At 41.1% G+C, this 26,617-nt stretch overlaps 1 protein-coding gene across 13 annotated transcripts in view; it reads left to right on the top strand.

Moving 5' to 3' along the window:
* Window positions 1–12,116: 12,116 nt before the first annotated feature.
* ECHDC1 (ethylmalonyl-CoA decarboxylase 1) overlaps window positions 12,117–26,617 on the top strand; it is a 35,111-nt gene continuing 20,610 nt past the window's right edge. For 2 of the 13 annotated variants that reach the window (XM_085217360.1, XM_085217359.1), the window contains exon 1: window positions 26,085–26,612. Coding sequence is in view for 12 of the 13 variants with exons in the window: in XM_085217359.1 (XP_085073485.1) it covers window positions 26,589–26,612 (24 nt within the window). In the remaining variant the exon portion in view is untranslated. The other 11 variants (XM_085217354.1, XM_085217349.1, XM_085217353.1 and 8 more) reach the window with 11 other exon arrangements.

The raw sequence follows: 26,617 nt of genomic DNA on the forward strand, positions 1-26,617 counted from the left end.
CCAAAATGGATACAGAATCAGACTTTTTTGAAGAGTTTAATTGAGATTCCCTTGGGTCTTAGAGATTTGTTTGACTCTACTCTTCCTCCTCATTCCCTCCCTGCCTCAAACAACAAAGTGTGTATTTAGAGCGATCTTAGTCTTGCTTGCACAAACTAAATGTTTATAAGAATGCCACCATGTAAATAATATGATTCTTCCGCCTTGTGAATTTCTATCAAAATAACAAGTTGTGATATTTTCAGTAAATATTTTGCAAATCCAACAGACACGTGGCCAGTTGTTTGCATATTGCTGAGGGGTAAACTGAGCTGTCTGCAGCAGCTGGCAGGGAGAACGAGAAAAGCAGAGGTCTGAAGCAGTGATTGAAAATGACTCCTGTCACTTTTGGCATTAATTCAGGGTACAGTAGTGCTGCACTTGGGATGTGACATTGCCTGTTTTCTGGGTCTTGAGGTCTTCCATTTCATCTCACTCTGCTTCAGTAATCATGAGTCAGCCACTGTAGCTTGCTGCAGTAGCAAAGAGGCACTGCTCAGCACTATCTGTTTAACACCCTGTTCTTCTTTGCCCCAGTGCCCTGTAATTTGTTTAAGGAGATGCTCTGGGGTTCACCTGGGGACTTAAGGCTTTTGAAACACTGTCAATGAATCGAAGACTTGGTTTCTCACAGAAGATTGTTCATCTCTCTGACTTTGAGTGGTGATGGCAGAAGATGCATTATTCATGTGCATTACAGAGCACAGAAGAAGGTGAGTGAAGCTTGGAGGAACTGAGGGACTTTCAGACTGCAATACCATGTCATTAATTTTAGGAAGTTATCAAAGTATAGCTCAGGGGAGGGCTTTTCTTGCCATTGCTCTTCATGTAGTGAAAAAAGAATGGAATGGAATAGTTGGAAAAGACCTTCAAAGACCATCCAGTCTTAATTCCTGACCATTTCAGTGCTAACCAAAAGGTAATTCTCATTATTGAGGACACTGTACAAATGCTTCTTGAGCACTGACAAGCATGGGGCTTCAACCACCTCTCTAGGAAGCGTGTTTCAGGATCTGACCATCCTTATAGTAAATAAGTGTTTTCCAATCCCCATCTGACCCTCCTCAGTGCCGATTAGTGTTGTTCCTATCCTGCCATTGGTGACCAAGAGCAGCTCCCTCAGTTTCCCCTCCTCAGATAGTTGCATAAATAAATAATCTTTACAGAAAATGACTGCTTCTGCACATTCATCTTCACTGTTAATGCCAGATCTTTGCATCAATACACACTTATGCTGTCTTATGTTCATGGTGAAAAACAAAGCAGTCTGCCTGGTGAAGAGAAGAAGAAATGCCATTGTGCTGTGCCACAAAAATTCCTGTGTGGAGCTCTGATAGCTATTTCTGCCCCAGCATCTCTTTGAGCCCTGTAGGCAGCACTGAGCCACTCTTGGTGACCTCCTCGTATTCGTGTGCAGCTGTCAGATCAATGACCAGGGTTATACACAAGGCACAACAGTAGCTTAAAAAAAAAATGCTCTTCCCGCTGAGGTTTTTGCAACACCTTTAACTGAGGTGGAGCTGTGATTCAGTGAACAGTATCTGCACATCTAACTTCTGTCATAGCACTGCAGGCAAGGTAAGAGGTGCATGCCACACTGCAGTTTTTCGTGCTTGGACAATCAGAGCCTTGATCCGCTTTTGAAAAGAAAAATAAAGACCTGCAGGCACATTTTAGTCTGGTTCAGCAGCCAGGCCCACGGACTCCCTGCAAATTTACTCATCACAGCAAACCATCTCTTTTATTTTTCAATCTGAGCCCTGAAATAGTAGCAACCTCTTATTTAATTTCCCTGGCAACTGTATGGAAGGGAATAGAGTATTCCCTGGCATAGATATGCAGAGCAGTAACTGAACCTCATAATGAGCAATTTCAAAATATCATCAGTCTTTCCTACTGCAGGATATTTTTTTCTCACTTCTCCCACAAAATCCTGCCCACAGTCAACTGTTTTTACACTCTCTCATTTGTTCCCACATAGTTTCCCGAACATTTGATTGCCACTCTGGTCAGACCCATTGGTCTGCTGTAGCTGTTTTGTAACACCACCAACACATTGCATCCATGAACCTGAAACTTGCTTTATAGCTATGTGCATTAGCAGGATAATTAGCATAAGCTGAGCCCAGCCCTGCTATGGCAGCTTGAAAAATCTCCACCAATGACCTTTAGGCTATATCGTAATACATGCCTTGCCTGCACTCATATTATTTAAAATACTTGTTTTTATCTCTGGGGAGCATTCAGTCTGCTGTAACACTCTGCACTCAGCATGGCACTTGATGATACTTGACACTGATTTATGAGATCTGAGGTTAGGACAGCCTGACCATTTGAACAAAATGGGCCATTGTGTTCCACCCATTTGTTCCTACATTACTGGGGAATGTGACTCAAAAACATTTGAGTCAAAAGCACACAGAGCTTTGCTCTCTCTCTTGGCATTTGTTGCTGTGGGGGTAGGCCTCTTCTCCCAGGTAACTAGTGATAGGATGGGAGGTAATGGTGTTAGGTTGCACCAGGGGAAGTTCAGGTTGGATATTAGGAAAAATTTATTCTCAGAAAGAATTTTAAAGCATTGGAACAGGCTGCTCAGGAAAGTAATGAAGTCACTGGCTCTGGAGGTTTTCAAGAAAAGGGTAGAACTTGGGGTCATTGTTTAGTGGGCATGGTGGTGATGGGAGGATGGTTGGAGTAGCAGATCTTAGAGGTCTTTTCCAACCTTAATGTTTCTATGACTCCATGATTCCTCACTTTACCCATGTGCTTAAAATAAGTGTGTCTATTTTCTCACCTGAGGGCATGAAATATTACTCACTTGACACTGACTCTCAGTCACTGGTTCCCACTGTGATGGGGACCATGGGGACATGAAGCATCCCGTGGAAGCTAGTGGTTTTTTCCTTCTGGGGGAACCTGGTCGTGAAATCCCTCACAATATGTTGAAGACAGCAGTGTATGAGGAGTTGTAGTGTTCTTCTACGAAGAAACTGTAACTCCTGAAGTCTCAGGTAAGCCCAACCAAGGCTTTAGTATCTTCTTGAAGTCAAGACTGCCTCACAAACACCAGCCAAACCAAAATGTATGTTGGTTGCTGCGCTGCCTTCCCTGGAGTTAAATCATTAGCAACACCCAGTGTTAGCTGTTATGTTATTTGCTCCTCTGTCCTCCTGTAGATGCGGGTTTTTCTCACTTGTCTCAGCCTGCAGGGAATTTTAATTCACTTATTATTGTGGGAAAAATATATTTCCACTACAATTTGTTAAGATACTCCTCAGTTACTTCAGGAATGTATACCACTCCTCTTACTAATTAACAATAATTGTTTAATCTGCAAGAAATGCTGAGACACCCAGCAGCTCCTACACTGTTCGCTTTAAGGCACAGCTCTCAGTTGTTGTCCCAGACCAAAGGCAGCAGCACAGTAACTCTGGAAGTTCTATCCACTTGGCAATGGATGCAGCAATCCAGGCCCTGGGCTGGGACAGAAAGAGGCTGAAACCAGGCAGTACTGTGCATGTTGCTGAGAATCATGGTTTTTCTATAGTCTTCCAGTTCCTGGGACTAAATTTAGCCCTTCTGGAAACTCATTGCAGCCCCTGCTGAAGGATGGGCTTGGACAATAATTTGTGTCTGCTCTCTGCATCCATTCTTACCTCAGAAGAGAGGTCTGAGATCATTGTGGTCCTGCTACTAAAACTGACATTTTTGTTTTATGCCAGTGCAAGGCTATGTAGAACAAATTGCTCAGGATTATCAAACAGCATGGTGAGTTAAAACCGGACCAATACAATTGTATGCCACACACACTTATCCATCTATATAAATAGAGAGTGCTTCCTGGTTTCCTTTCCAGACAGGTCACTATGAAGAAACACTAGAGTAATTCATCTTTTCTCACATATGCCTCAGTAAATGAGTTCTGACTAGTGTCATGCACCCACCCAACAGGAAGGCACCTGGGCATTTATATGCCACATGGACAGTGCTCACCTATCAGCACAAAATCATCAAAAGGCACAGCCACAGAAAGAATTCCTGATCAATGTCAAAAATACTGACTTGCCAATACCATCTTTGCAAACAGATCTGACTGCCTTCTGTCTTGGTGCGACCAAGTCAGTTATCTGCACAAAACACTTCACCAGCCTTCTTCCCTCCTGTTTTCTTGTTGCTCTTCTGACACTTACCTTCTGTCTTCACTGTATAAACTTGCCACTGTTATTAATGTCTTGCTCCTTGTTCCTTCCTGGCTTTACTTTATATGGAAAGAACAGAGGAGCTGCCCCCCTGAAAAGAAATAAATGTTATTGCAACGAGGGGAAGAAAGCTCCATGACTCCTGGGCTGCAATCCATGCAGAGGAGCTGCACTCCCCACGTTGCCCTCGTTGTTCTTGGAGAGTCCTCAGGCTACCCACACTGCATGAGCTGCAAAACCCGGGAAACTGTGTCAAGAATCTCCCAATACATAAGGCAGATGACTGTGTTACAACAATAAAATCCTTCTCTGGGCTCATTCTGCTTGTAGGTGACAGGTACAGACAGATACAGTCTTATGATTTAGTGCATATGTGTTTAAGTTCAGTGCCAGAGAAATGCTATATGCACCAGAAGTTGTGCCAAAAGCTGGTGTATCTGATTGCCTGTGAAATTAAAAACAGAGGTTTCCCTGGGTTGGACTGCTGTGAGATACACACAGCTCCACGTATTGGATGGATTGAGTCCAGAAAAGAATCTCAGAGCACAGGGCAATGCAGATGAAATACCAGAAAGATATTAATATATCGGGGAACTGAGAAAGCAGGAAGGTTTATATTTATTCTGCTGAAAAAGCTGTTATGATAGCTCAGATATATGTCTAGATTATATTGTGTAATTGTAAAAAGATACAGCTTTATTGTTGAGACTGAAAATCAGCCAAGAAAGTCTCATTTCTATATACCTTACCAAAGCAGGTTATAACACTTGGTGCACAAATCACCAGAAATGCTAATCTTTGCTGAAGCAACTGAAATTATGACTCCATGGGCCTTTATTCTGCTGCAGTGATTGCTAAAGTGCGCCCTTCTTTCTTTTCACATTGGTGTTTCTCTCCTACACTGCACTTCCCTCCTCTATTGGGTCTGGCACAACTGGTTGTGCAGTCATGCAATGGACTAGACCAGACAGTTTATCTGTCTGAAAGCCAACTTGTTTTTACCTGGCCATGTTTCTTTTCTTCCAAACCAAAACATTGACTTGGTGCCTGATCTGGGTACACAAAGCCTCACACCAGTACGATGGAAGAGGCTTTAAGTTGGGGAAGAGCCCCTAGAGGAATTAGGGTGTTGTGTAAACCTTACCAGCACTGCTCTCAAAAGCAAGAAAATTATTTGTGCAGCATCTCTAATCTCTGAAACCATGATTAATGGTAACACTGCATGATCATGTAGATCCAATCAACATGTACTGAGAGATGCTAATGGTCCCTGCTCCGGGGCCTTGCTTCTCTTGCTATATCGGTAATTATCTCTGAAGTTATTATGCCATAAATAAGTAATGTATGCAAATTTGTGTATGTTCAGAGGGTGATGTAATCTGTCAATTTGTATTCACTTGCTGAAGCACTAAGATCAGCAGCAGCCATCTGGCCAGGTGGGGTCTTACAAAAGCATCATTATGTTTTCAAATCAGAGCAAAAGTAGATGAACCTCCCTTACTGCAGGAGCCCAGAGAAAAACTGGTCCCATAATCAATTAAGAAGAGAAGGGATAGAAGTGAGAGAAAAAGGCAAAAAGTAACTAATTATTTCAGATGACCCAGCTTTCTCTCTTTATTAAGGGCTGCCAAGTTCATCCTTGCTACCAACTTCCTCCTACAGCACCAGCCACAGTGAGTGTTTGTTCCTCTGTCAGCTGCAGGAGCTGTCAGTGGAGACACCAGTTCAAAGCAAAGCTTTCACAGTGAAAACTCTTCTCTTCAAAGATGGGGAAGAATGTGCTTGATTGCCAAGATTTCCCTGAACCCACAGCACCACAGAAGTAGGTAAGCACTTGTGCACCTGCCTGCACCTACTCACTTGATTTCCAAGAAGTTTTGCCACAGCTGTAAAAGATATCCTACAGTCTTGTCTTGTTCTTAGAGGAAATGGACCTGGACCTAGGGGTATTGATTGATGCTCGGCTGAACATGAGCCAGCAGTGTGCCCAAGTGGCCAAGAAGGCCAATGGCATCCTGGCCTGCATCAGAAACGGTGTTGCAGGCAGGAACAGGGAAGTGATTGTCCCCCTGTACTCAGCTCTGGTGAGGCCGCACCTCGAGTACTGTGTCCAGTTTTGGGCCCCTCACTGCAAGAAAGACCCTGAGGCCCTGGAGCGGGTTCAAAGAAGGGTGACAAAGCTGGTGAGGGGTCTGGAGCACAGGGCTTATGAGGAGCGGCTGAAGGAGCTGGGAATATTAAGTCTGGAGAAGAGGAGGCTCAGGGGAGACCTTATTGCTCTCTATAACTACCTGAAGGGAGACAGTAGTGAGCTGGGGGTCGGCCTCTTCTCTCGTGTAACTGGTGATAGGACAAGGGAGAATGGCTTCAAGCTGTGCCAGGGGAGATTTAGGCTGGATGTTAGGAAATACTACTTTTCTGAAAGAGTGGTCAGGCACTGGAATGGGCTGCCCAGGGAGGTGGTGGAGTCACTGACCCTGGAGGTGTTCAAGGAACGGTTGGATTTTGTCTTGAGGGACATGGTTTAGTGAGAACTATTGGTGATAGGAGGATGGTTGGACTGGATGATCTTGAAGGTCTTTTCCAACCTTGGTGATTCTGTGATTCTGTGATTCTGTGATTCTGTGATTCAGTCCCTCAGCCCCCTTTTGCTACCTTCATCTCAAAGACCTCCATCAGATGCATTTTGAGCAGTACTTTGGCTGCTCTTCTACTTTGTAAGGGTATGTTAGTTGTAGCCCTTTGGCAAAATGCTGTTCTGTACCACTGGACAATAGAGGAAGAGACAGAAATGCTGTAGGAGAGGTATATCTGACTCTAGCATGCTCCTTAGTCTTCTTAGGAAGTGTCTGTTCCCACAGATAATCCAGTGATTTTGCACCCCTGGTACTTTGGGCCAGCTGTCTATCATGCATCTATCCAAAACAAATAAAATATGGATGGACAGTACTGCTAATGAAAACATATTAAAAATTATGAGGAAACTCAAAGATACTCAAATTCCTGTGTTATTCAAGTTAGCTGTTATTTTGGGTTTAAATTATCTACTTCTAAAAATACAGTTTTTTGAGATTTTGCATGTCATTTTTCCAGTTGTTATTTGTCAATAAAGAGAAATGGGTCAGCACAGGAAGTGTCAGTGACATAACACGTCTATTCTGCATCCAGATCTCTCTGTTGGTACTAGCTTCAAATTAACCATAAAAACAGTAAATTTTAACACTGTAAAGTGTGATGGTCTAGAATAATACACACATACAGGATTATGCTTTCAAAGGAGAAGAAATGCAGGTGCTGTTTATTCCTTAAAGAATGACCCAGTGATGCTGCAGCCATGGGAACAGGCAGGCTGCTGTGCTTCAGTCCAGCTGAGAACCTCGTTACCAATCTTTTGAAATATTTCAGCTGCAGAAGCAACACACTTACATAACACTCACTTCAGACAAGTAAAACCACTCCACTTTTAAAGAGAAGTGCTCTGTAGCTCCTCCTGCTGCTTAATCCTCACTCTTACAATATGCTCTTTACCTATGAAGTGTGAACCACAGTGATATTAAAAGCAAAAAGAATGTTGTTCCTGCAAGGTCTCCTCTAGAGTGGTCAGGTTTCAGATCAGTCCAGAGCCAAGAGCTTGCCTTTGCTCTAGCTGCTGTATGAGATAAAGCTATGAGATTTGGCTGCTACATGGATAAAGCTGTTGTCAGAAATGAGACTGTTATTTTTATGTCTTCAGCAAAGTGCCTAAATGTGCTTCATGCAACACCATGGCACTGCTGCAGAAGACTGAAATCTATAAGCAGGTCACAACACGGTTTCTGGTGGATGGACCACCAGCATGGGCATCTAGGCATGAAACTGCCAGCACCTCCTGTGATCTCATGCTGCAGCTAAGATAACTACTGAGACTGCTCTTTGGGAATCTTTAATGCACTGCAAGGAAGGAAACCATGAGGTCTGGCAGGCAGGATGGGCCTGATTCAGCAAAGTGCTTGTGTGTCGCTGACATCAAGAGGACTGCTTCGGGTCTTAATTGCCTTGCTGAATCTGAGCCAAAGAGGAAAAAAAGTGAGATGCTAAGCTGCAAGACTATTCAGACTGAGACATTTGGATCTTTTATTGATAGGATGATTCTCCCCAGCAATTCAGGGTGGTTTAGGGAGCATGTGCCTTACTTTCAGGCCCCAATTTAGCACACATTTTGGTGCCTGTGTGACATTATTTGTGTGGATAGTGCTATTTGTTCAGGAAACGAAAGACACGAGTGAAGTGCCACAGTGGACTGTTTGTAGGCCAGAGCTACATTTTAATATCTACAGTGTTCCTGCTAAGGTTTTACAACTGCTAGAGAATCCGGACCTAACAGTGACATATTCTTTACCACAGTTCCTGTACCTGTGAGTGTTTTTGTGCCAGAACACTTATTCTGAACCTCTTTAAAAGAAAGAACAATATGTTCAGCAAGTTATGAAATACTTTTAATAGTAGATAAACATTAGACAAGTAAAAGTTAACTATTCCAATATCAATGTTGAAATATATATATATATTTTTCTCACCGGCTAGTCAGAACCCATAAAGAATTGCTGCATTTGCCCTAATTAATGGCCTATTTTCAGAGAGGCTTTTAATTAACAGCTGACATTTAAGCAGCACTATAATATGCTGTGCAATTATCACCTGGCCTACTTCTGTGTGATTCAAATGCTCTTGCAGAAAAAGGTACAATGCCTGTTTTAATGAAATTTCATAGAACACAGTGGTGAGAGACAACTGAGAAAAAGAGGAAATAGCATTGTCAGAGGGGCTTAGGGTGGCCTTTCCCAGTATAATTTACCTGGTCCACTGGACTGGTTGCCCCTCAGAGATGCTCACACATCTCCCAGCTTGGCCCGAGGCACATATTTCTAATCCACTCCAACTCCTCAAATTCTCTGTCATGTCCACCACAGAGTAAAGCAACACAACTGAGCCCATTGGATAGCTTGGTGCTGCTAAGGCAGGACAGAGTTCTGCCTGAAATTTCCTCTGTCTTTGTTCCCCTTGTTGGCATTCCTGAGGCTTGCAACCCAGTCTGGTTCAATTCATTAGCCATGGGAACAAAACAAAAACAAATTGTACTAGAGCAGTTTACTGCTCGTGGGTGAGCTCAGCTGGCTGTGCAGCCACCCTCGCTCCAAGGAAGGAGAAAGAAGCATGGAACCACCACCGCTATGATGGTGGTGGAGGGAAAAGTGCTCATTTAAGCTGTACTGTAAATTGAGTTATGTTGTGAGGAGCTTGTGCAGGAAGGTAGAACGTACACGAGCATATTTTTGTATTGTATACACTTTGTGCCAGAACACAAATGTCCAACCAAATGATGGGGCTAGTAGCAGGGAAAGGTGTGACCAGGTGGCAGGAGCCTCCTGGCCCTATGGCAGCAGCCACACCAAGCCCACTCCTGCAGCACTGAGCTGTAATCAGAGGACTCTGGGGAGCAATCACTTGCTTCATCCTGCCTCTTTAAACTGCTCTGTATTGCATGCAAGAACTTAAAGTAGGCATTAAGGTTTAAATACATCAATATTTGCTGGGTCACCAAGAGACTGAGCAAACACTGAGCTATGGCCATGCTGAACCTCTCCCCTACTCTCTGGCCTGATGAATATTTAATTATGCTACAGCAAGAGAAATAGCTTTTGCACGGATGCCTGGCTAACCCAGAGTACATTGTGGCCTGGTGATCAGAGAAATGAGCTTGTTTTCCTGGGGAGAAGAGGGCCTTTGACACAGAATCAACACACAGTGGGATGGTAGGGAGTTACCCAAGGAAGACTTGATCCCTTTGTATACATGTCCAGTGGCAGCAACTTAGTTGGGAAACAACCCCAGCCAGAGTGTTCATGGCTTTGGTTCATGGCAGGGACAGGCTGACACATACTGATAAGGTTACAGTCCTGAGGTATACACAGTGACTGTGCTGTCCCCAACCAGCCCTGATCCAACGAAATCAAACCAAATTTAACTTGGCATGCAGAGCTGCATTTAGAAAGCTACGACAGCTCAGGGGTATTTCAGAGATCTGCAGTGGGGACAGGAGAGACAGCTGGGGTGGCAATCTCGTTAGCCAGCATGATATAAACTCTCCCTGTGAACTGAGGCTGTCAGGCACCAATGTGATTTGGGAGCCTCCAGGGTTGGGCAGCTGATCAGCAAGGAGAAACAGAGTATCATGATTTCAGATTTAGAAATTCAAATTCGAGAAAGCTTTGCAAAATACAATGCAGGTACCCAAGCTATTTTTTGTGGGTCTACTCTTTGAAGTGCTTGCTAGGCCATCGGCCTTTTATTCTTCCAAACAAAGTTGATGACGTTTTCATACCACACATTACAGTCAAGGGACTATTTAAGAATTGACCATGAGGTCATGTGTCGGTTAGTATCTAATAATTCCTGAGATGTCATTGGTTTGTTCAATGACTCTGAAAGGAGCTTGTAAAAATAGTTCCATGGAGCTCTGCATATATTGGAATTCAATATTTCAGTCTGACAGCCTTGAGTGTAAGAGCGAGGCTTTGTTCTTTCAGCCAGTACACAGCCATCAGCTATAATGGAGTCGAGTCGGGGTCAGTGATGGGAAACAAGAACACGCTCAATAATTCAGGTGATGACCTGACTTTCCTATGGTTTAGCAATACAAGGAGAAAGTGTCTCCAAAATTAGTGGAATTTTTTGAGTAAGAATGAAAAACTATTTGTAGGATTGTTTGTCTTTCTTTCCTCTCTCTTTTTTTTTTTTTTTTTTTTCTTATTGCACAAAAACAAAGCATGCAGGAACAAGAGTCACTGTTCTGCTGGTGGAATTTTCAACATGTAAGGGATCAAAAGAGAATCTTACTAGTCTGTGTTTCTACAGTCTTCATTCCACAGTCGTAATATATCCTTTTCCAATCATGACAATATACAAGAATGAGACAAACTATGAAAATTAAGGTCAGGCTTGGGCTCCTCTCTTCAAGCACTGCTAGGTGGCAATATGTTCCCTAGAAAACCACCAGCTTCCTTCCAGGCACTGCTCTGCCTTCCTCAGGACAGCCTGGGCATTGTTTCATCCAGGGGGAGAAGGCTTTGGAGGAAGGCATGCTGAGGGCTGCTTCCTTCCCACAGATGTGTAATTTGGGACTGAGGATTATCAGAAAGAAATGCAGTACCTAATCCTGTTGGAAAAATCTTCACGAATAGGAGAGGAAAAAATCTTTACACTGAATGAAGAAACAAGCTTGCCTGGGGCATTATTTGCTATTGGGAATGCTGTAACAAGGAAATGAATCCCTCCGTTTTATGAAGATATTGTCACTCAGGACTGGAGTATTTCATATTCCTACAGGATTCTCTTAACAATGGAAAATTTTTAATCTGTTTTAATTATCTATCTGTTCAGAGTGCGAAGATTTTGTTTCTTCTAAATGTATGACTAACTGAAATACTTTGCATTTTTAATCATAATATATAATCAACTAGACCAACAACAGGACATTTGTATTGACAGTTCGGTTGAAAAACAGCTTTAATAAAGGTGGAGAGGCATTTCCAAGCATATTTTTTCATCCATGCTACAAACAAGTGAGTCATCTCACACATGCATATTAACAATAAAGGCCGGCTGGCATCTGCATATCGCTTTGGATGCACCTGATCTGTGCTAGACCCCCCATTTATGTTCCTGGGTTCGCTTCCCCCAGGAGGGGAGCTCACTGCTCTTCTCTCATTATAGTGCGGCAGTAGCTCCGTGGGCTGACTCCACCGAGCCGGGGCCGTCCTTCAGCGGAGACTAGCACACAACCTGCCCTTCCCAGTGCCCCTCCGCCGCCATTATCTCCCGCAGGGGGCTGCCCTGATATCCGTCGCAGCCCAACAGCCCCCGGTTCTGCGTTGCGGGCTCTTAGGGCGCGGCGCCGGTTCCTAGTGGGGCCGCATTCACCGCAGCACCGCCCGCCCGCCCGTCCGTCCGGCAGAGGGAGGGGAGCGGTGGGGCCGTGTTGTGCCGTGCCGCGGGCAGGTCAGTGCCCACCTCTTCTCGGGCAGCCCGGGTTGTGGGGAGAGCAGGTGCTCCGCGGGGTGTCGGGCTCGGGGCCGCTGCAGGGGCCGGCCGTGCGGGAGGAGCAGCTCCCAGTGGAACCGCAGCCAGGCGGCGGGCCGGGCGGAAGGAGCCTGGGTGCGCTCCTCGTTAGTGGGCCGGTCCGCGCGGCAGGAGGCATCTGCCTGATCTATGTTGGTCGGGGGTTGGGGATCCCGCCGCTTGCTCAGCTTCTCTGGAGATCTCTAGTGTTATTCTGCAAGGAGCTGCTGCCCCTCCGGCTCTGCTTGGCATGGAGGTGGGGTGCAGGCCTTCTTTCCCTTCCTTTGCTGTTGGTTTTATGGAAGAAAAACATATCTGCACCAAAAATGCTTGCTTTGATCAGCTGAAGTGCTGCAGTGGTTTGCAGCTAGAATTAATTCACCTTCATGCTTTTTATGGTTTAGGGTTTGGTGACTGAAAACCTGCTTGTGGTAGTTTCTGTGCCTGTGGAGCACTGCATCTGTTCATCTAGTGGTGTCCAAAGCTCACCAGTGGACTTTGAGCTTTGTGTGAACTTGAAACCTAGGTTCTAACAGTACTACATGGGGTCCTATGCTAACAGAGGCAAATAGAACCTCTTCACATCAAGACATCAGAAATATAGCATCAGAGAAGGTGAGGGGTTCTTGCTCTCACTCTCTACTATGAAATTCAGTCCGTGTACTTACCCTGTGAACAAACCCAAGTGCTATCATGTAGTAGCATGTACTTTATTGAAGGGCTTCTTTTATGAGCTGTTTCCTATCCTTGAAGGCCATTATTTTTCACTGAACCTCAGATAAGTGTGATTGATTTACTAAATCTTAAAAGTAATTGAAACCTGATTAAAAGAGAGCATAATTGCTTAGGAACAGAGAGACAATTCAAGTCTAAACCTTAGCCTGCAGGGATCATTAAAAATACAATGCTAAGCAGAGAACAGATAACTTGAAAATCACATAACTTGTCATCCCCAAAATTGAGCAATTCAGTAACAAGGGAAAAACAAGGGGAAAAAGAGGCAGAAGGAAAAAATAATAAGAGATTGTGTAAAAGAAAACAGGTATAAAGGATAAGCCAGACTAAAACTGAAACCATAGACAATTTAACTTGCGATGTTAAAAGGCTTTTTCCAAAATGTATTTTGTGTACATGATTTGAAGCAACTTCAGTTAGTTTGGCCATCTCACTTGTTCTCTCAGCTTCTGGAAATATAAACATTGTTTTTATGGCTAACATGGGAAAATTGGGAGACCTAAATCAATTGTTCTTTTCTCAGTGGTACTATAATGGCTAAAAAAGCCTATCTTTTATAGGCTATTTCTAAACTCCATTCTTATAGGAATTATAAAGCTCTTTAAGGATCTTCACACAGAAGTGAAGGGATTTTTGAATCTGCCTTGTCTAGCATATAGGTACCAAATACAATATGCTAGAAGTCTGAACAGTATTCAGCAAGTTTAAGAGCTAGAATGCCTTGAGAAGGGTATGAGCCTTAGGTAGCTGCTTTTGGCTTTAGTAGGAGTTCCCACTTTGTCTAGAAATGCCATAATGAGGTGCTTTTCACTTAGGGCTGTAGAATATTCCAAGATTTTTTTCTGTTTGTAGGTTATGTTTTATTGGTAAGTTTTGTGCTGCTGCTCCCATAGCCTGCTCAAGATCTGCTTGCTGCTTTCTTCCAGCAGAATTAAGCCAATCGGAGAGGTTATTGCCCTCAGCTTGCCTCAGCTGATGGTTACTGGAATGGTAAGAACCTGTCAGGTAAGGTGTTCAAGTAAACCTGACCACACATTGCAGAAGGAAAGGAGCATGGTGTATGTGCAGATGAGATAGACAGGGACTCAGTAACCTTCAGGTGAGGGGTTGTGACGACAGTTGGAACAGTGGCCTGTTCAGCCAGTGCTGGGCTGATACATCCCACCTTCACCTCTCTTGCATCTAAAGCCAGGGTTCTCTGACTTCTCTTCACTACCAGGCCCATGCCCTTGTTTTGATTTTCATCTATGCTGGCGCCCTCTTGAATCTTGCAGTTTCTGAATTCCAACATTGGGTGTTTCCCCTCTTTTTTTTTTTTTTTCTCCCCTAACACTCACCAACCACTATCCCTGATTTCAGACAGCTGGTGTTTACAATTATCACTCTTTTTGTACAAGTGAACTACTGTCTCGCTTTGGTTATATTTTTCCTTTGCTCTTGCTCTTTTGCCTGCTTTCATGCTGTAGAGGCCATTGTGCTGGTCCTCAGCACTGGGTCACCACTTGTTTTCATTTATTAGCCAGTCACTGTGGGGAGCTGGTGAAGCATCCAGCAGTCTCACACTCACTGCACCCTGGTACAGGTGGATACCTTCCACACTGTCTGGTGACACACGTGCATGTTGAGCCATGAGTCATCTCACAATCATCTTCAGTTTACTTCTATTCCTTTCTCTATGCCCCTTCTTTACAGTTCTGTGCTTGTCACTGAAATTACAGCTATTGGAGGTCTTTGTCAAGGTCTGTGTTTCTTGAACTGTCAGCTGCCTTTTAAGTGATTGGCAGTGTCACATAAGTGCCTTTATAATGCTCTTTTGTTATACTGTTTAAATATTTTCTTTCTCTTTTGATTTCTTTTGTGGATTTTGTACGCTATATCCCTTTCTTTTCTGCTATACTTTATCTCAGGATACCTTTATCCAAGACAAAAAATTCAACTGATGTCCTTTTGCAGATGACACGTGGGTCTGCATCTGCATTTCATACCTGTCATCTCCTGCCTCCAAGAATAAGCATTTTTATTTCTCTGGTCTCCCACAGGTACCCGGTAAACTCTGCATGGTGAAAACACATCTCTGCATACTTTCTTTTTTCCTTATTTGTGTCAATAATTCAGGCACTATTTTTGAGTGTTTAGGAGTTTCCACTGCTTGCGTATTTTAATTTGCCTATTATTTTTGTATAGCTGCTCTATGATACATGCAGCTCAAGTTCTCATCTGGGCTCCCAACATCTAGTTCTCTGGTTTGTCTTAGTTCACAGGATTGTAGGGGTTGGAAGAGACCTCCGGAAATCATCTGATCCAACTCTTTTAAAGCAGGTTCTCTACAGCAAGTTACATAGGAAACCATCCAGGTGATTTTGAATATCAGCAAAGAATGACACTGCACAGCCTCTCTGTCACTGTATGGCAGCGCAGTCTTCTGGTGTATCAGCTACTCCTTCCAGCTTTGTATCCTCAGCAAAGCTGATGAGGTTGCATTCTATCTCTTAATCCAGGTCACTGATGAAGTTGTTATGCCCATCTAAGCGTTTGTTAGGTATATCCCCTACCCTCTGCTCTGGCCAGCCAAATTCATGCTCTGGAAATTGCAGCTGGCAGTGCTGACTGAGGTTGCTATTTGAGGTAGTGTGTTTTTGGAGAAAAACTGGCTATTGGAAGAGAATAATGGCATTTTCTAGGACAAAAATACTTGCTTGAATCTTGAGGTTTATTATTTCCTCAGTGAATCTGATCAATTAGGGAATGTTATGGTTTACTTATGGTAATATTTTATTTTTTATTAACATCATGAGAGCTGAATTTTAACTAAGCAGTTACCAGAGGCTTTCAAAAGGCCTCTGAGATACAGATTTGTATATATATTTATATAAAATATATATTTACATATATATATATAAAATAAATATCTGCACAAAAAATAGAAAATGCATGTCTGTGTATGTTATGTGTGTATTGCTCCTGTACATTGTGTATCATCGCTACAGTGCTGAGTTGTTGACTTTCAGCATGTGTTTGTATTAATCTATGATCTTCCAGTCTTGCATTAAAAATCATTTAAGTACTATCAGGGATTTAAACTGTTGCATTATGTGACAGATAAAACAACTGGTTACTGATGTAGCTGCAGGTTGTGGATGGTATAACTCTTGATATCGACCCTGGTGGCTTGTCTGTCCATTGTTACTGTTGATATGTTAAAGCTCTAGGAGTTTTTACAAACATAAAATCGGTAATTGTCCGTAGTATACTGTATTGTCAGAAAGTTGATTGTTATGAAATCGTGCCTAAATTGTGTGTGTTGCAGATGTTAATGGATTTAGCATGCCTGACTTTCTAAAATTAGACAAGGACTTCATTTCTGTAAATGTATCTAAATAGACAATTATATTAAACTGAAAACTTCAGTCTAATAAATGCATCTGGTCTTGTCCCGTGGCATTGTGCTGGTTAATACAATTTGGCCTCGCACTCCTTCATTTGCACTACAAAAAGTCCATTTGAGTCACGTTGTGGATTGCGAGCATTTCCTACTTAGTGAAATTTTGAATGTTGTTTATCAGAGATCAGCAGAAATTCCTTCAGTTTGAGAGCATTGAAGCATAAATATCACGCTTTTCCTGAGTGATTAGTTTTCTCGGACTGAGCAGTTAAAATAATCCTGTATTTATTAGAAAAGTAGTGGGTACTGCCCAGTGCTGTAAGAGATGGATTTAAAAAGAGTAATTCAGTGATAATACCTTGCATGAGTCATTAATCATGAGTCATGATCAGCATGCAGTGATGTTTAATTTGTTTTTTAATCCAGCACTTGCTGATGCTCTTTATTACCATAGTGATAATATTAAAGAGCTGTTAATGCATGTAACCACACAGTTAAAAATGACAGACTTGTTATTTTTTTGGTGGAATAAAATTTCCATATCTTAAGTCTGCTTTGCTTTGTACCTTCTTTGACATGTAAAGTCTAGGTAGTATAAAAGTGATCAAACAATTGTGAATTGCCAGGGTCTTAGGTTAAGTACAGACTTTTTTCACCTTTTCCATTTTTTTTTTCTATTTTTGTTGTTTTAAGCCAGTCATTGTGGTTTCCCAAATAATTAATTCTAGTCTTTCCTCTTTGGAGAGATGGGGAAGATTTGTATTCATTAAAATTGGAAACTAATTGCTCTGTGTTGAGTCAAGCATAGTACAAACTACAGTTTGCAAGAGGAGCCTGCGCCCATCCCTGTTCTTAGTGTTTGTTCTCTCTGGTACAAAAACTAGTAGCTGGGTGGGAGTTTTATTGTATGAATGCATATGTTGAAGAATGAAGTTTTAGAGAAACACTTTATTTTCAGTGCTTTATGTGGATTGCCATAAATCAAAGCTGAGTGAATGAATGGAGCTTGTCACGTTATTCCCTTACGTACTTTATTTATTTATTTATTTATTTATTTATTTAATTTACTGTTCTAGCACCTTGCTAGGTAAAATGAATGAGAACATGGAAGGCCTGTTTCTCTCCTGAGAGCCTGAACGTAAAAAGAAGAATGTGGCTGAGAAATTGGCTTTGGTAACCTGTTCTCACTCTTAAATAAAAATTTTAAAGAAGCAATTTTAGAAGCTGTGAAAGTGATGGCTGAGGTGTTGGAGATATTAGAATGTGCGTAGACATAGAGCAGGAGGTTGATGTTACTTATGGAATAATTCATCTTGTATTCAATCAGATTTTATTACATTTTAATTAGCTTTATATACATTTTTATTAGCTTATACATGAGTATGCAAAAGTTGATTATGACAAATTAAAACCTTGAATTTCATAAGGAACTTAGATGAGACTTCAGAATGTCTTATCAGATGTTAAGCAATGATTCCTTTACCTACTCCCATGTATATGATGTTATAATATATGGCTTTGTATAGGCCTTACCAGCATGTTTGTGAGATAGCAATGTGGCAGAATCAGTATGAATCTGTTGGCATAGGTGGCTCTCTTTGAAAGTTCCCCATATGACATATGCTATTTTGCATTCTGTTACGTGGCTGCTGTGCGGACTCTGCTCTGTTGAAGTGGGGATTATATTTGCCCCAACAGAAGTATTTTTCCACTTTAGTATCCAATGATACAAGCTAGTTATGCACCTAAATGGTTTGTTTTCTTCTTTCATTGTAAAATACAAAATTAAATGTGTGTATTTAGCATGTATTTGCTCTTACATATATATAGTAATGTTCTCAACAATTTTAGTCTATTATTAGCTGTGAGATGACCTGGGCACAGCATAAAATATATCTTTCACCAGATTTCATCTCTATTTTTGCTTTTGTTCACCTTAAAATTCACAGGGCTACTTGCCAGTTCTGGAAGAATCTTGTTTCTGCCAAATATGATTGTCAGAGGAGATCTTTTCCCAGTTCTCCAAAAATTGAACATTCACCGTGTTTCGTGCACAGGTGTATGAATTAAAAAGGGACCAGAGATAAAGATAGGGCTAGTCTAGCAATACAGCAAGCCTTTTTATGTGTCCTATTCTTTTACTTCCCACTCTGAGTGGCTTCTAAGATCACACTTTCTTTTTCAGACCAACTCTTCAATTCAGAATTTATCCAGCTTTTTTCAAATCGCCTGTAAATCACTTTTTCCATTAGAATGTTTCCCAAGTGAATAAAGTGGAGCCAAACGTCAAGAATAGTGCTTTATGACTTCCTTTTTATTTCCTGGTGTACATGTTCATGAATGGTAGATCCTGTCTGACAAACCTGATCTCATTCTGTGACAAGGTGACCTGCTTAGTGGATGAAGGTAAGGCTGTCAATATGGTCTACTTACTGGACTTCAGTAAGGCCTTTGACACTGTCCCCCATAACATTCTAGTAGAGAAGCTGGCTGCCCATGTTTTGGATGGGCGTACACTCCTCTGGGTGAAACACTGACTGGATGGCAGGGCCTAAAGAGTTGTGGTCAATGGAGTTAAATTCCAATTGAAAGCTGGTCACAAGTGGTGTCCCCCAGGGCTCGGTGCTGGGACTGCTTCTATTTAGCGTCTTTATTAATGATGTTGATGAGGGGATTGAGTGCACCCTCAGTAAGTTTGCGGATAGCACCAACTTGGGAGGGAGTGTTGATCTGACGGAGAGCAGAAGGGCACTGCAGAGAGACTGGATCAAGGTAAACTATGAGTTTCAATAGGGCCAAGTGTTGGATTCTGCATTTTGGTCACAACAACCCCAGGCAACCCTACAGGCTTGGGGAGGAGTGGCTGGAAAGCTGTCTGTCGGAAAGGTACCTTCGTGTACTGATGGACAGTTGGCTGAATATGATCCAGCAGTTTGCCCAGGTGGCCAAGAAGGCCAATGGCATCCTGGCTTGTTCAGGAATGGTGTGGTGAGCAGGACCAGGGAAGCAATTCTGCCCCTGTCATTGGTGAGCCTCACCTTGAGTACTGTGTTCGGTTTTGAGCATCTCAGTACAGAAAGGACATTGAGGTGCTGGAGCAGAGCCAGAGAAGGGCAACAAGGCGTGTGAAGGGCTTGGAGCATGTGCCCTATGAGAAGAGACTGAAGGAACTGGGGCTGTTTAGCCTGGAGAAAAGGAGGCTGATGGGAAACCTTATTGCTCTCTTCCAATACCTGAAAGGTGCTTACAGCGAGAGTAGGGTTGGTCTCCTCTCACTGGTGACAGGATGAGGGGACCAGGGGAGGTTTAGGTTGGATATCAGGAATAACTTTACAGAAAGGATTGTTAAGCACTGGAATAGGCTCCCCAGGGAGGTGGTTGAGTCACCATGCCTGAATGTGTTTAAAAACCATTTGAATGTGGTGCTCAGGGACATGATTTAGCAGTGGATTGTTAGAGTTAAGGTAGTTGCTAGTTAGCTTGCTGTTGGGCTTGATGATCTATAAGGTCTTTTCCAACCTGAGCTATTCTATGATTCTATGTGGTTTCTTACTAGAGTGGAGATAATGGAGGAATTTGCCATGGGTGTGCTGGTACATACAAACAGACTTCCAACGTTATGTAGCTGCGTAGGAAGCAAGGGCTATGCTCAGTTCATAATGCTGTTGTACGATTCCTCCTTTGGGATACTCCTTTGATTCTGGTGCTCAGTGTTGAAGTGAGATCAATTCAAAGAGGAACAAGCTACTAAAATGACTGTGGAAAAACTTAAGGCTACCAGGGCCTCAGCAGTATTACAAGTTGGGTGGAACATGACAAATGTATTAATGGAATTCAGCTTCAGGGAACTGAATTCAAGGAAAAGTTTTCAGTTTTTAATTTTTGTGATCCACAAGTAATTAACCTGGGAAAGTATTGCTGTAATAGTTGCTTGTAGACAAACTGGAGATGCACCTCCTGAAAACTAGAGGATTTGGTAGGATTTCTCCTCCAATGCAGATGTGGTTTTTTCATTTTGTTTTAGTTAGCTGGTTTGTTTTGGCAAGGGAAGGAGCTGAAACATTGCTGTAGAGTAAGCTGGTCTAATGGAATATACAAGTATTTCACTGCATTTCTTGAGCCTCTTCCAGGTTCTGCGTTGAAACGTGTTTTGAATAATTTTTACAAGATTTTAAAAGATGCTAATTTCTGTCTTAACTGCTGAAATCACTGCATAAATTCAACTGTTAACTTTGTGGGAGTAGATTCCAGTTAAGAATTTTATGAGTACTGTCTTTCAGTAAATTTTTGTAGACCTCTGTGGTGGCATCACTTTGATATTAGGTTCTGCTGTGCTGCTTCTCCTTCTGTAGAGATCTGAATTGGATCTCAAAGGAAGATTATCATTATTATTATTACTTTTTACTGTTTCTTTCCAGAAATGGCAGTTTTCCTATGGAAAAACTTATTTCAGACTACAAAGGGAAGGATACTACAGCAGAGAAGGGCATCACTGTATAATGGTGCCCATGACTATGACGAAGAATTGATAAAGAAGAAACTTCAGCAGTTTGCTGGTGGATCCGTCAACCTTTCCAAAGAACATAGTGGCATTGGAATACTTACCTTGAACAACTCCCGGCTAATGAATGCCTTCACAGGTATTAATCAATTGGTGAGGATGCTAGTGGTTGCTTTCTTTTCCCCTTCCCTTTGCATAAACAAGGTGAAAAGCTGTATCTTACCATTCTTTAGGAAAAAGAAGAAATGTTTTTTTTTTTTTTATTTATTTATTTATTATTTAACCAGAGGTATGGTAAATGTCCACGGTTCTGTGTGGTAGCTTTGCCCTGTACATCATAAATATAAGAAGTTCCCAATGACACAAGGAATGTCTGATAGAACCTACTTCTCTTTTTTTCAATAGAGATGATTTTGCTGCTGTGCTGTTTCTTATTTCTCATTCCATTTTGCCTCTACTGCTTTAGAAACATAAGGTATTTTTACAGAGAAGGGAAGATATGATGTAGATGTATTTGTAGATGATGTAGAAAGGACAAGATTGTATTGTTATTTTTTACCTAAAATTTTATCTCTCACTTAGGCTTCTACAGTCTGTGGCAATTTACCTAGATATCTCTGCAGTTACGCTTTTGTTTCTTCTCAAAAGCTCTCCTATAAAATCATTGTCTAACTTGAGAAAATGCAGGTAAAAGAACTAGCATGGAGATCGTCCCTCTGAATAAGTCCCTGTCAGAATGCATGTTATTATACAATCACAATTACGCTGTTTGCTCTCTTTCTACAGTTTTTTTTCTTATTTTTGACTTAAAATAGATCTGTGCAAGGTACAAACTGTGGGCTGTGTGTTCATAGCTTTCTTGTTGTGGTAGTTGAAAGGGGCATGAGAAATAAGCAGCAATAGAAAGAGAAAAGACAGAAAAATCACAGTCTGCTGTGTAGATCAGGTGTGATATAAGCCATGTTGCTTAGACTAAACTTAACTTAAAACTGTTCTTTGTTCTCTGCTTGTTTGACATGAGAGTCTCAGAAGTGATATGTGGAAGTGTTAAGCAGTCACAGCTGCTATTTAGGCCACTGGTAGCTATGTTTTGACTATACTGAGTGCTATATAATGCTAATATTCTAAAATCACATCACACATCTCAAATCAGACAGTCAAAATTAGCTGGTATTTTGTGTCTCAGTTAGTGTTCTGTAATGTAATCTCTCCTCATATGATTGCTATGAAAATAAATTATTAGTATACACCAATAGCTTATATGTTCTAGTGGCTAGCAAGAAGCTATAAAAACCCAGGAGGAAATAAATAGTTGTGTTTTTGTAGTGAACCCAGATTGAAAATGAGCCTAGGACCAGGCGGTACTGTTTTTATCATAGTATGTAAAACCTTGTAGAGAGCAGTACTTCATCTTGCTACATAACAGCCACAGAAATTTGCTCTGGGAGATCTTATTCTGGCAGTTTAGGAGATTACTGTTTCTTTTGACTGTGCATCTTTGCCAGAGATTTTTGCTGTTACAGCTGAGAGTGCAGAAGCAAAGTCATGCTGGCCCCTTGGACACTGCAAATGATGATATGGCCTACTAATGTACACTGCTCTTCATTTCATTTTAACGTTACTGTCTGTAGGCTGTAGATACTGAAGAATTAGAAAGCAATTTATCATTTTCAGTTTGCTGTATACTGAGTAATACTCTTGTATTACAAGACATATGAAAAGGAATAGGATGAGCAAACCTTAAATTGCCCCAACAAGACCCAGCTGTCTTCATTTGCCAGAGCCTGTAAAATACAGTACCTAAGTGAAATACTGTTGATGCTGTGTCTCAGAGCTTCTTGAAAATGGCAGATGTGAATTCATGATACATGTATGCTTCCTTTAGAAAGATGCAAAGCATAATTAAACTGTTGAGAGAAATCCTATTTGCCAGGCATTTATTTTACACAGCAGCTTTTTATCTCAAAGGAGAACTATGTTTATTCTAAGCTTGAGCAACACATTGAACTGAAAATAGAACAAAATTATTGGCAAATTGCTAATGGGCAGTGCGGAGGTTGTTACACCTTTTTTCTCTTCTTAATTGGAATCTGATAGCTACCTGTTTGAAATGGTTTCTTTGGAAACAAGTGTTAATAATGTCAGTTCAAGCCTAGTGGAACCAATTTCAGGAGCCCAACTTCTTTCTGAACTGATGTTGAACTTTATTTAAGATATAAGGAAGGTAGTCTAGTCGTGAATTAGATAATAATGGTGATGAAGTCAATTCTAGAAAATAAATTCAAAGTATTAGATTATAATTAAAATGTAAACAAGTGATTTATTCCAAGTAGATTTAGTGTTGTGAGGAGGATGAGCTTGCTAGTATCACATAATGAAGGACTAAGACTGGCAGAATGATTATTTTCTTTGGTATTGTGTCCTAACACATTGAGTCAAATAAACTTGGCAGTGTCTGTTGGTGAAGTAATAGAAATAATGGTAGTTGTCAGTGTACACAGCAATGGAAGAGGTCATCTCTCTGGAGGGGAAGCAGTTGCTGACCTTCTCCTCTAGTCTCCCCTGCTATTGCACGCAACTACCTGATACAGTTCTTTTTTGTATATTCAATTTTTTAGTGTTAACTGAAAAAACTAGATGTTTAACTCATAATACTCTGTGGAAAGACTCAGTAGCTTACTGCTCTGATTATTAAGAGTACCACAAACAACGATTGTGCTATATCTTGATTTTGGCAAAGATTTGATGTCAGTCAAAATAACTTTATTATAAGAAAGCTTGAGTTATATGCAAAAAGATAAATCCAGGGGATTGATACACACCTATTTAAAGAATATTTAATGTCCACTTAATTCTTGACTTCCTCAGGAACATTTTTAAAAAGTAGCAAGACTAAGGTGGATGTCTCTTACAGAGTATTCTTGACAGGTGCTAACATGCTTCCCTTATAAGGAGCTGCAAGGAAAACAAGCAAGAAGAAAGAATCTTCCACATCAGGATGGATGCTATCAGGCCATTTTAGGACAAGAAAAGATCAGTACATGCAGACATTGGGTCAAGAGTTGTAGAAGAAAGATTACTTGAGATATTAATCTTAGGCATGCTTATATCTGAAAAAGATAGTCCTGTCCACTTACATCTTTGTCTAAGAAGAGTGGTGCTCAGAGTATCATCAGCCTGTATATATGTAGTCTGTTTTTTGAAATTAATTTCTGTAAATATTTTTGCCTTAAGAGTGCATGAGAGTTATACACGTTCAAAGAGAAAGATCTTGTAGTTAACATTCTGTAAATTCCGTTGCTATGGAGGATAAGAAATGGGGTTATGGTTTTAAACTAAAAGAGGGTGATTTAGATTTAACATTAGGAAGAAGTTTTCTAATAAGAGAGTGGTGAGGCTCTGGAACAGATTGGCCTGAGAAGCTGTGGTGCCCCATCACTGGAGGTGTTCAAGGCCAGGCTGGATGGGGTCCTGGGCAGCCTGGTCTGATGGATGGCAGCCCTGCCCATGGCAGGGGGCTTTAAGGTCCCTTCCAACCTGAACGATTCTATGCTTCTGTGATTCTAAGATGCTGCTGTCTGGGACTAGCTCTAGAAATGTGAGTATAGAAATCTGTGTCAGGAAGGATTGTGGCCTGTAGAAAACCCTTTTGGGTTCTAGACAGGAGAGCTGGTGAGGGAGTAATAATGTAATTAGCTGTGTGATAGAGATTGGGAAAGTTGTCCTCACTAGTTGGTCAGTCAGCAACAACTGAACAGGTTTTAATCATATGTTTATGTGAAGTAGATTAAAAACAGAGATGTCTAACTGGAAGAGAAAGCTTTTCTTGCTGAAGAATGAATTCTTTTGGATGTCAAATATTAATTCATACTTCAGCGTTATGCAGAAGGTAAAAAGAATCACAGAGATGGAATGTTGCAGTAATTGATCAAATTATATATATAGTTGATGAAGGCTACAGGTGTGGTCAAAAGTCTTTGGAAGTAGAGCCTGCCAATGCAAGTTCAGGGAAATGCTTTGGATAGTGCATAAAAACTAAGTGTTTTCACTGAACAAACTACACCCTCAGAAGCTTGTGATGACACCTCTGAATTGTTCTTCAAGCTTCTCAGTTCTACACTTTAAATGTGAGGTTTAACAAGCTGTCTCATAGCACTGATAATTTTCCACCTTTCAGCCTTTTTCTCAGTTTATTTAGAGCAGAAATTAAGTAATCCAAAGAAATCTGTTTCATAACACTGGAGATAAGCATAGTTATAATAGTCTGTAGTATGAGAAAGTTCTTAAACTAATGTATGAGAGTATTATGCTTAAGATACAAGTAAAGAGCTGGTATTATTCAATCCCTGCATTTGATGCTTAGGGTGTAATTTCCAAAGAGCTTTTCTAGACAGGTACCATAGAAGGAATAAAAGAAGTTTCAGAAACATCTTTTAAAACTGTTCTTTTAAAAGAGAAAATGAAATTTGATTCAAGTTTCAAATTTTATTTTTATTATTTTTTGAATGAATGCTTGTCATTGACCTTCAACATATTTTGCTCTTCATCCTTTTTTTCTAAATATATTTTTAAAAATATTTTCAGCTGAATATGTAGAGTGGAATGGCAGTGGTGCTAAAATGAAGAGCTGATCCGAATAGACACAAATAAGTTCAGATGTCCTGAATTCATGCAGTTACAAACAAAAATAAATCAAGTACAATTTGTGTTTACTTCCTTGCACTTCTTTGTTTTGCTTTGATGAGTGTAATGCAAATTGCAGAATACTCTTCAGAATTCCAAGTGCATCGCTGAGTAAAAATAGTCAGTGCTTGTGTGAGTGGAGACAGGAATTTAAGATGATGCTTTCCTTTGTGTTTTTAAGCCTTTCTTGTGTTAATATTAACTTGATGTAGATATTGAAAAATGTAATGTGAAACGTAATGGTCATAATCATTTTGTTTTAAAAGTGTTCTTTTTCCCCTCTTGTAACAGGTACTATGATGCTAGAACTCCAGGAAAGAGTAACTGAACTGGAAAATTGGAAGGATGGCAAAGGCCTTATCATCTGTGGTGCAGGAAACACTTTTTGTTCAGGATCTGATTTGAATGCTGTCAAAGCAATATCCAATTCCCAGGCAAGTAGTGGTAGAAAGACTTTGGAAAAAAGTGTGCTTTCTAGTTTTCTGAGGTCTCTTTCAAACAGAGGTGTTACACTGTGGTTATGCTGCAGTTGTACATGCGAGTCACAGGATGGAGCTTTTCATGGTTGAAAAAATGCTGGCAGCCCTTTTAATCCACAACGTGAGTATTATGGTAATGGATTCATAACCCTGAATTTATGTATTAACATCTTTTTAGCCTTTTCTTAAAAAAAAAAAAAAAAAAAAAAGTCTTTTCAATTTCTCAGAACATTAGATGGATTAGATGGTAAACTGACTCAAAAAAAAATGTCCTTCAGTAGCTTCACCTTCAAAAGCAGGGAGAAGTAATCATTTCTCACATATTCTCAGGCTAAAAACAAATTTGAGTAGCATGGCTTCTATTGCAGGAACATTTCATTTTTGTCAGCAGAGTGTCTGGACCTGGATAAAAAGAGAGATGCAGTTCTTGTCCAGTTGAGCCCTAGCATTGATTATGACCAGTTAAAGGAGCTATGATTAAGTCGGGAGTTGAAGAGGTAAG

The sequence above is a fragment of the Meleagris gallopavo genome, chromosome 2, assembly GCF_905368555.1.
Source record: "Meleagris gallopavo chromosome 2, MGAL_WU_HG_1.1, whole genome shotgun sequence".
Classification (NCBI taxonomy): Eukaryota; Metazoa; Chordata; class Aves; order Galliformes; family Phasianidae; genus Meleagris; species Meleagris gallopavo.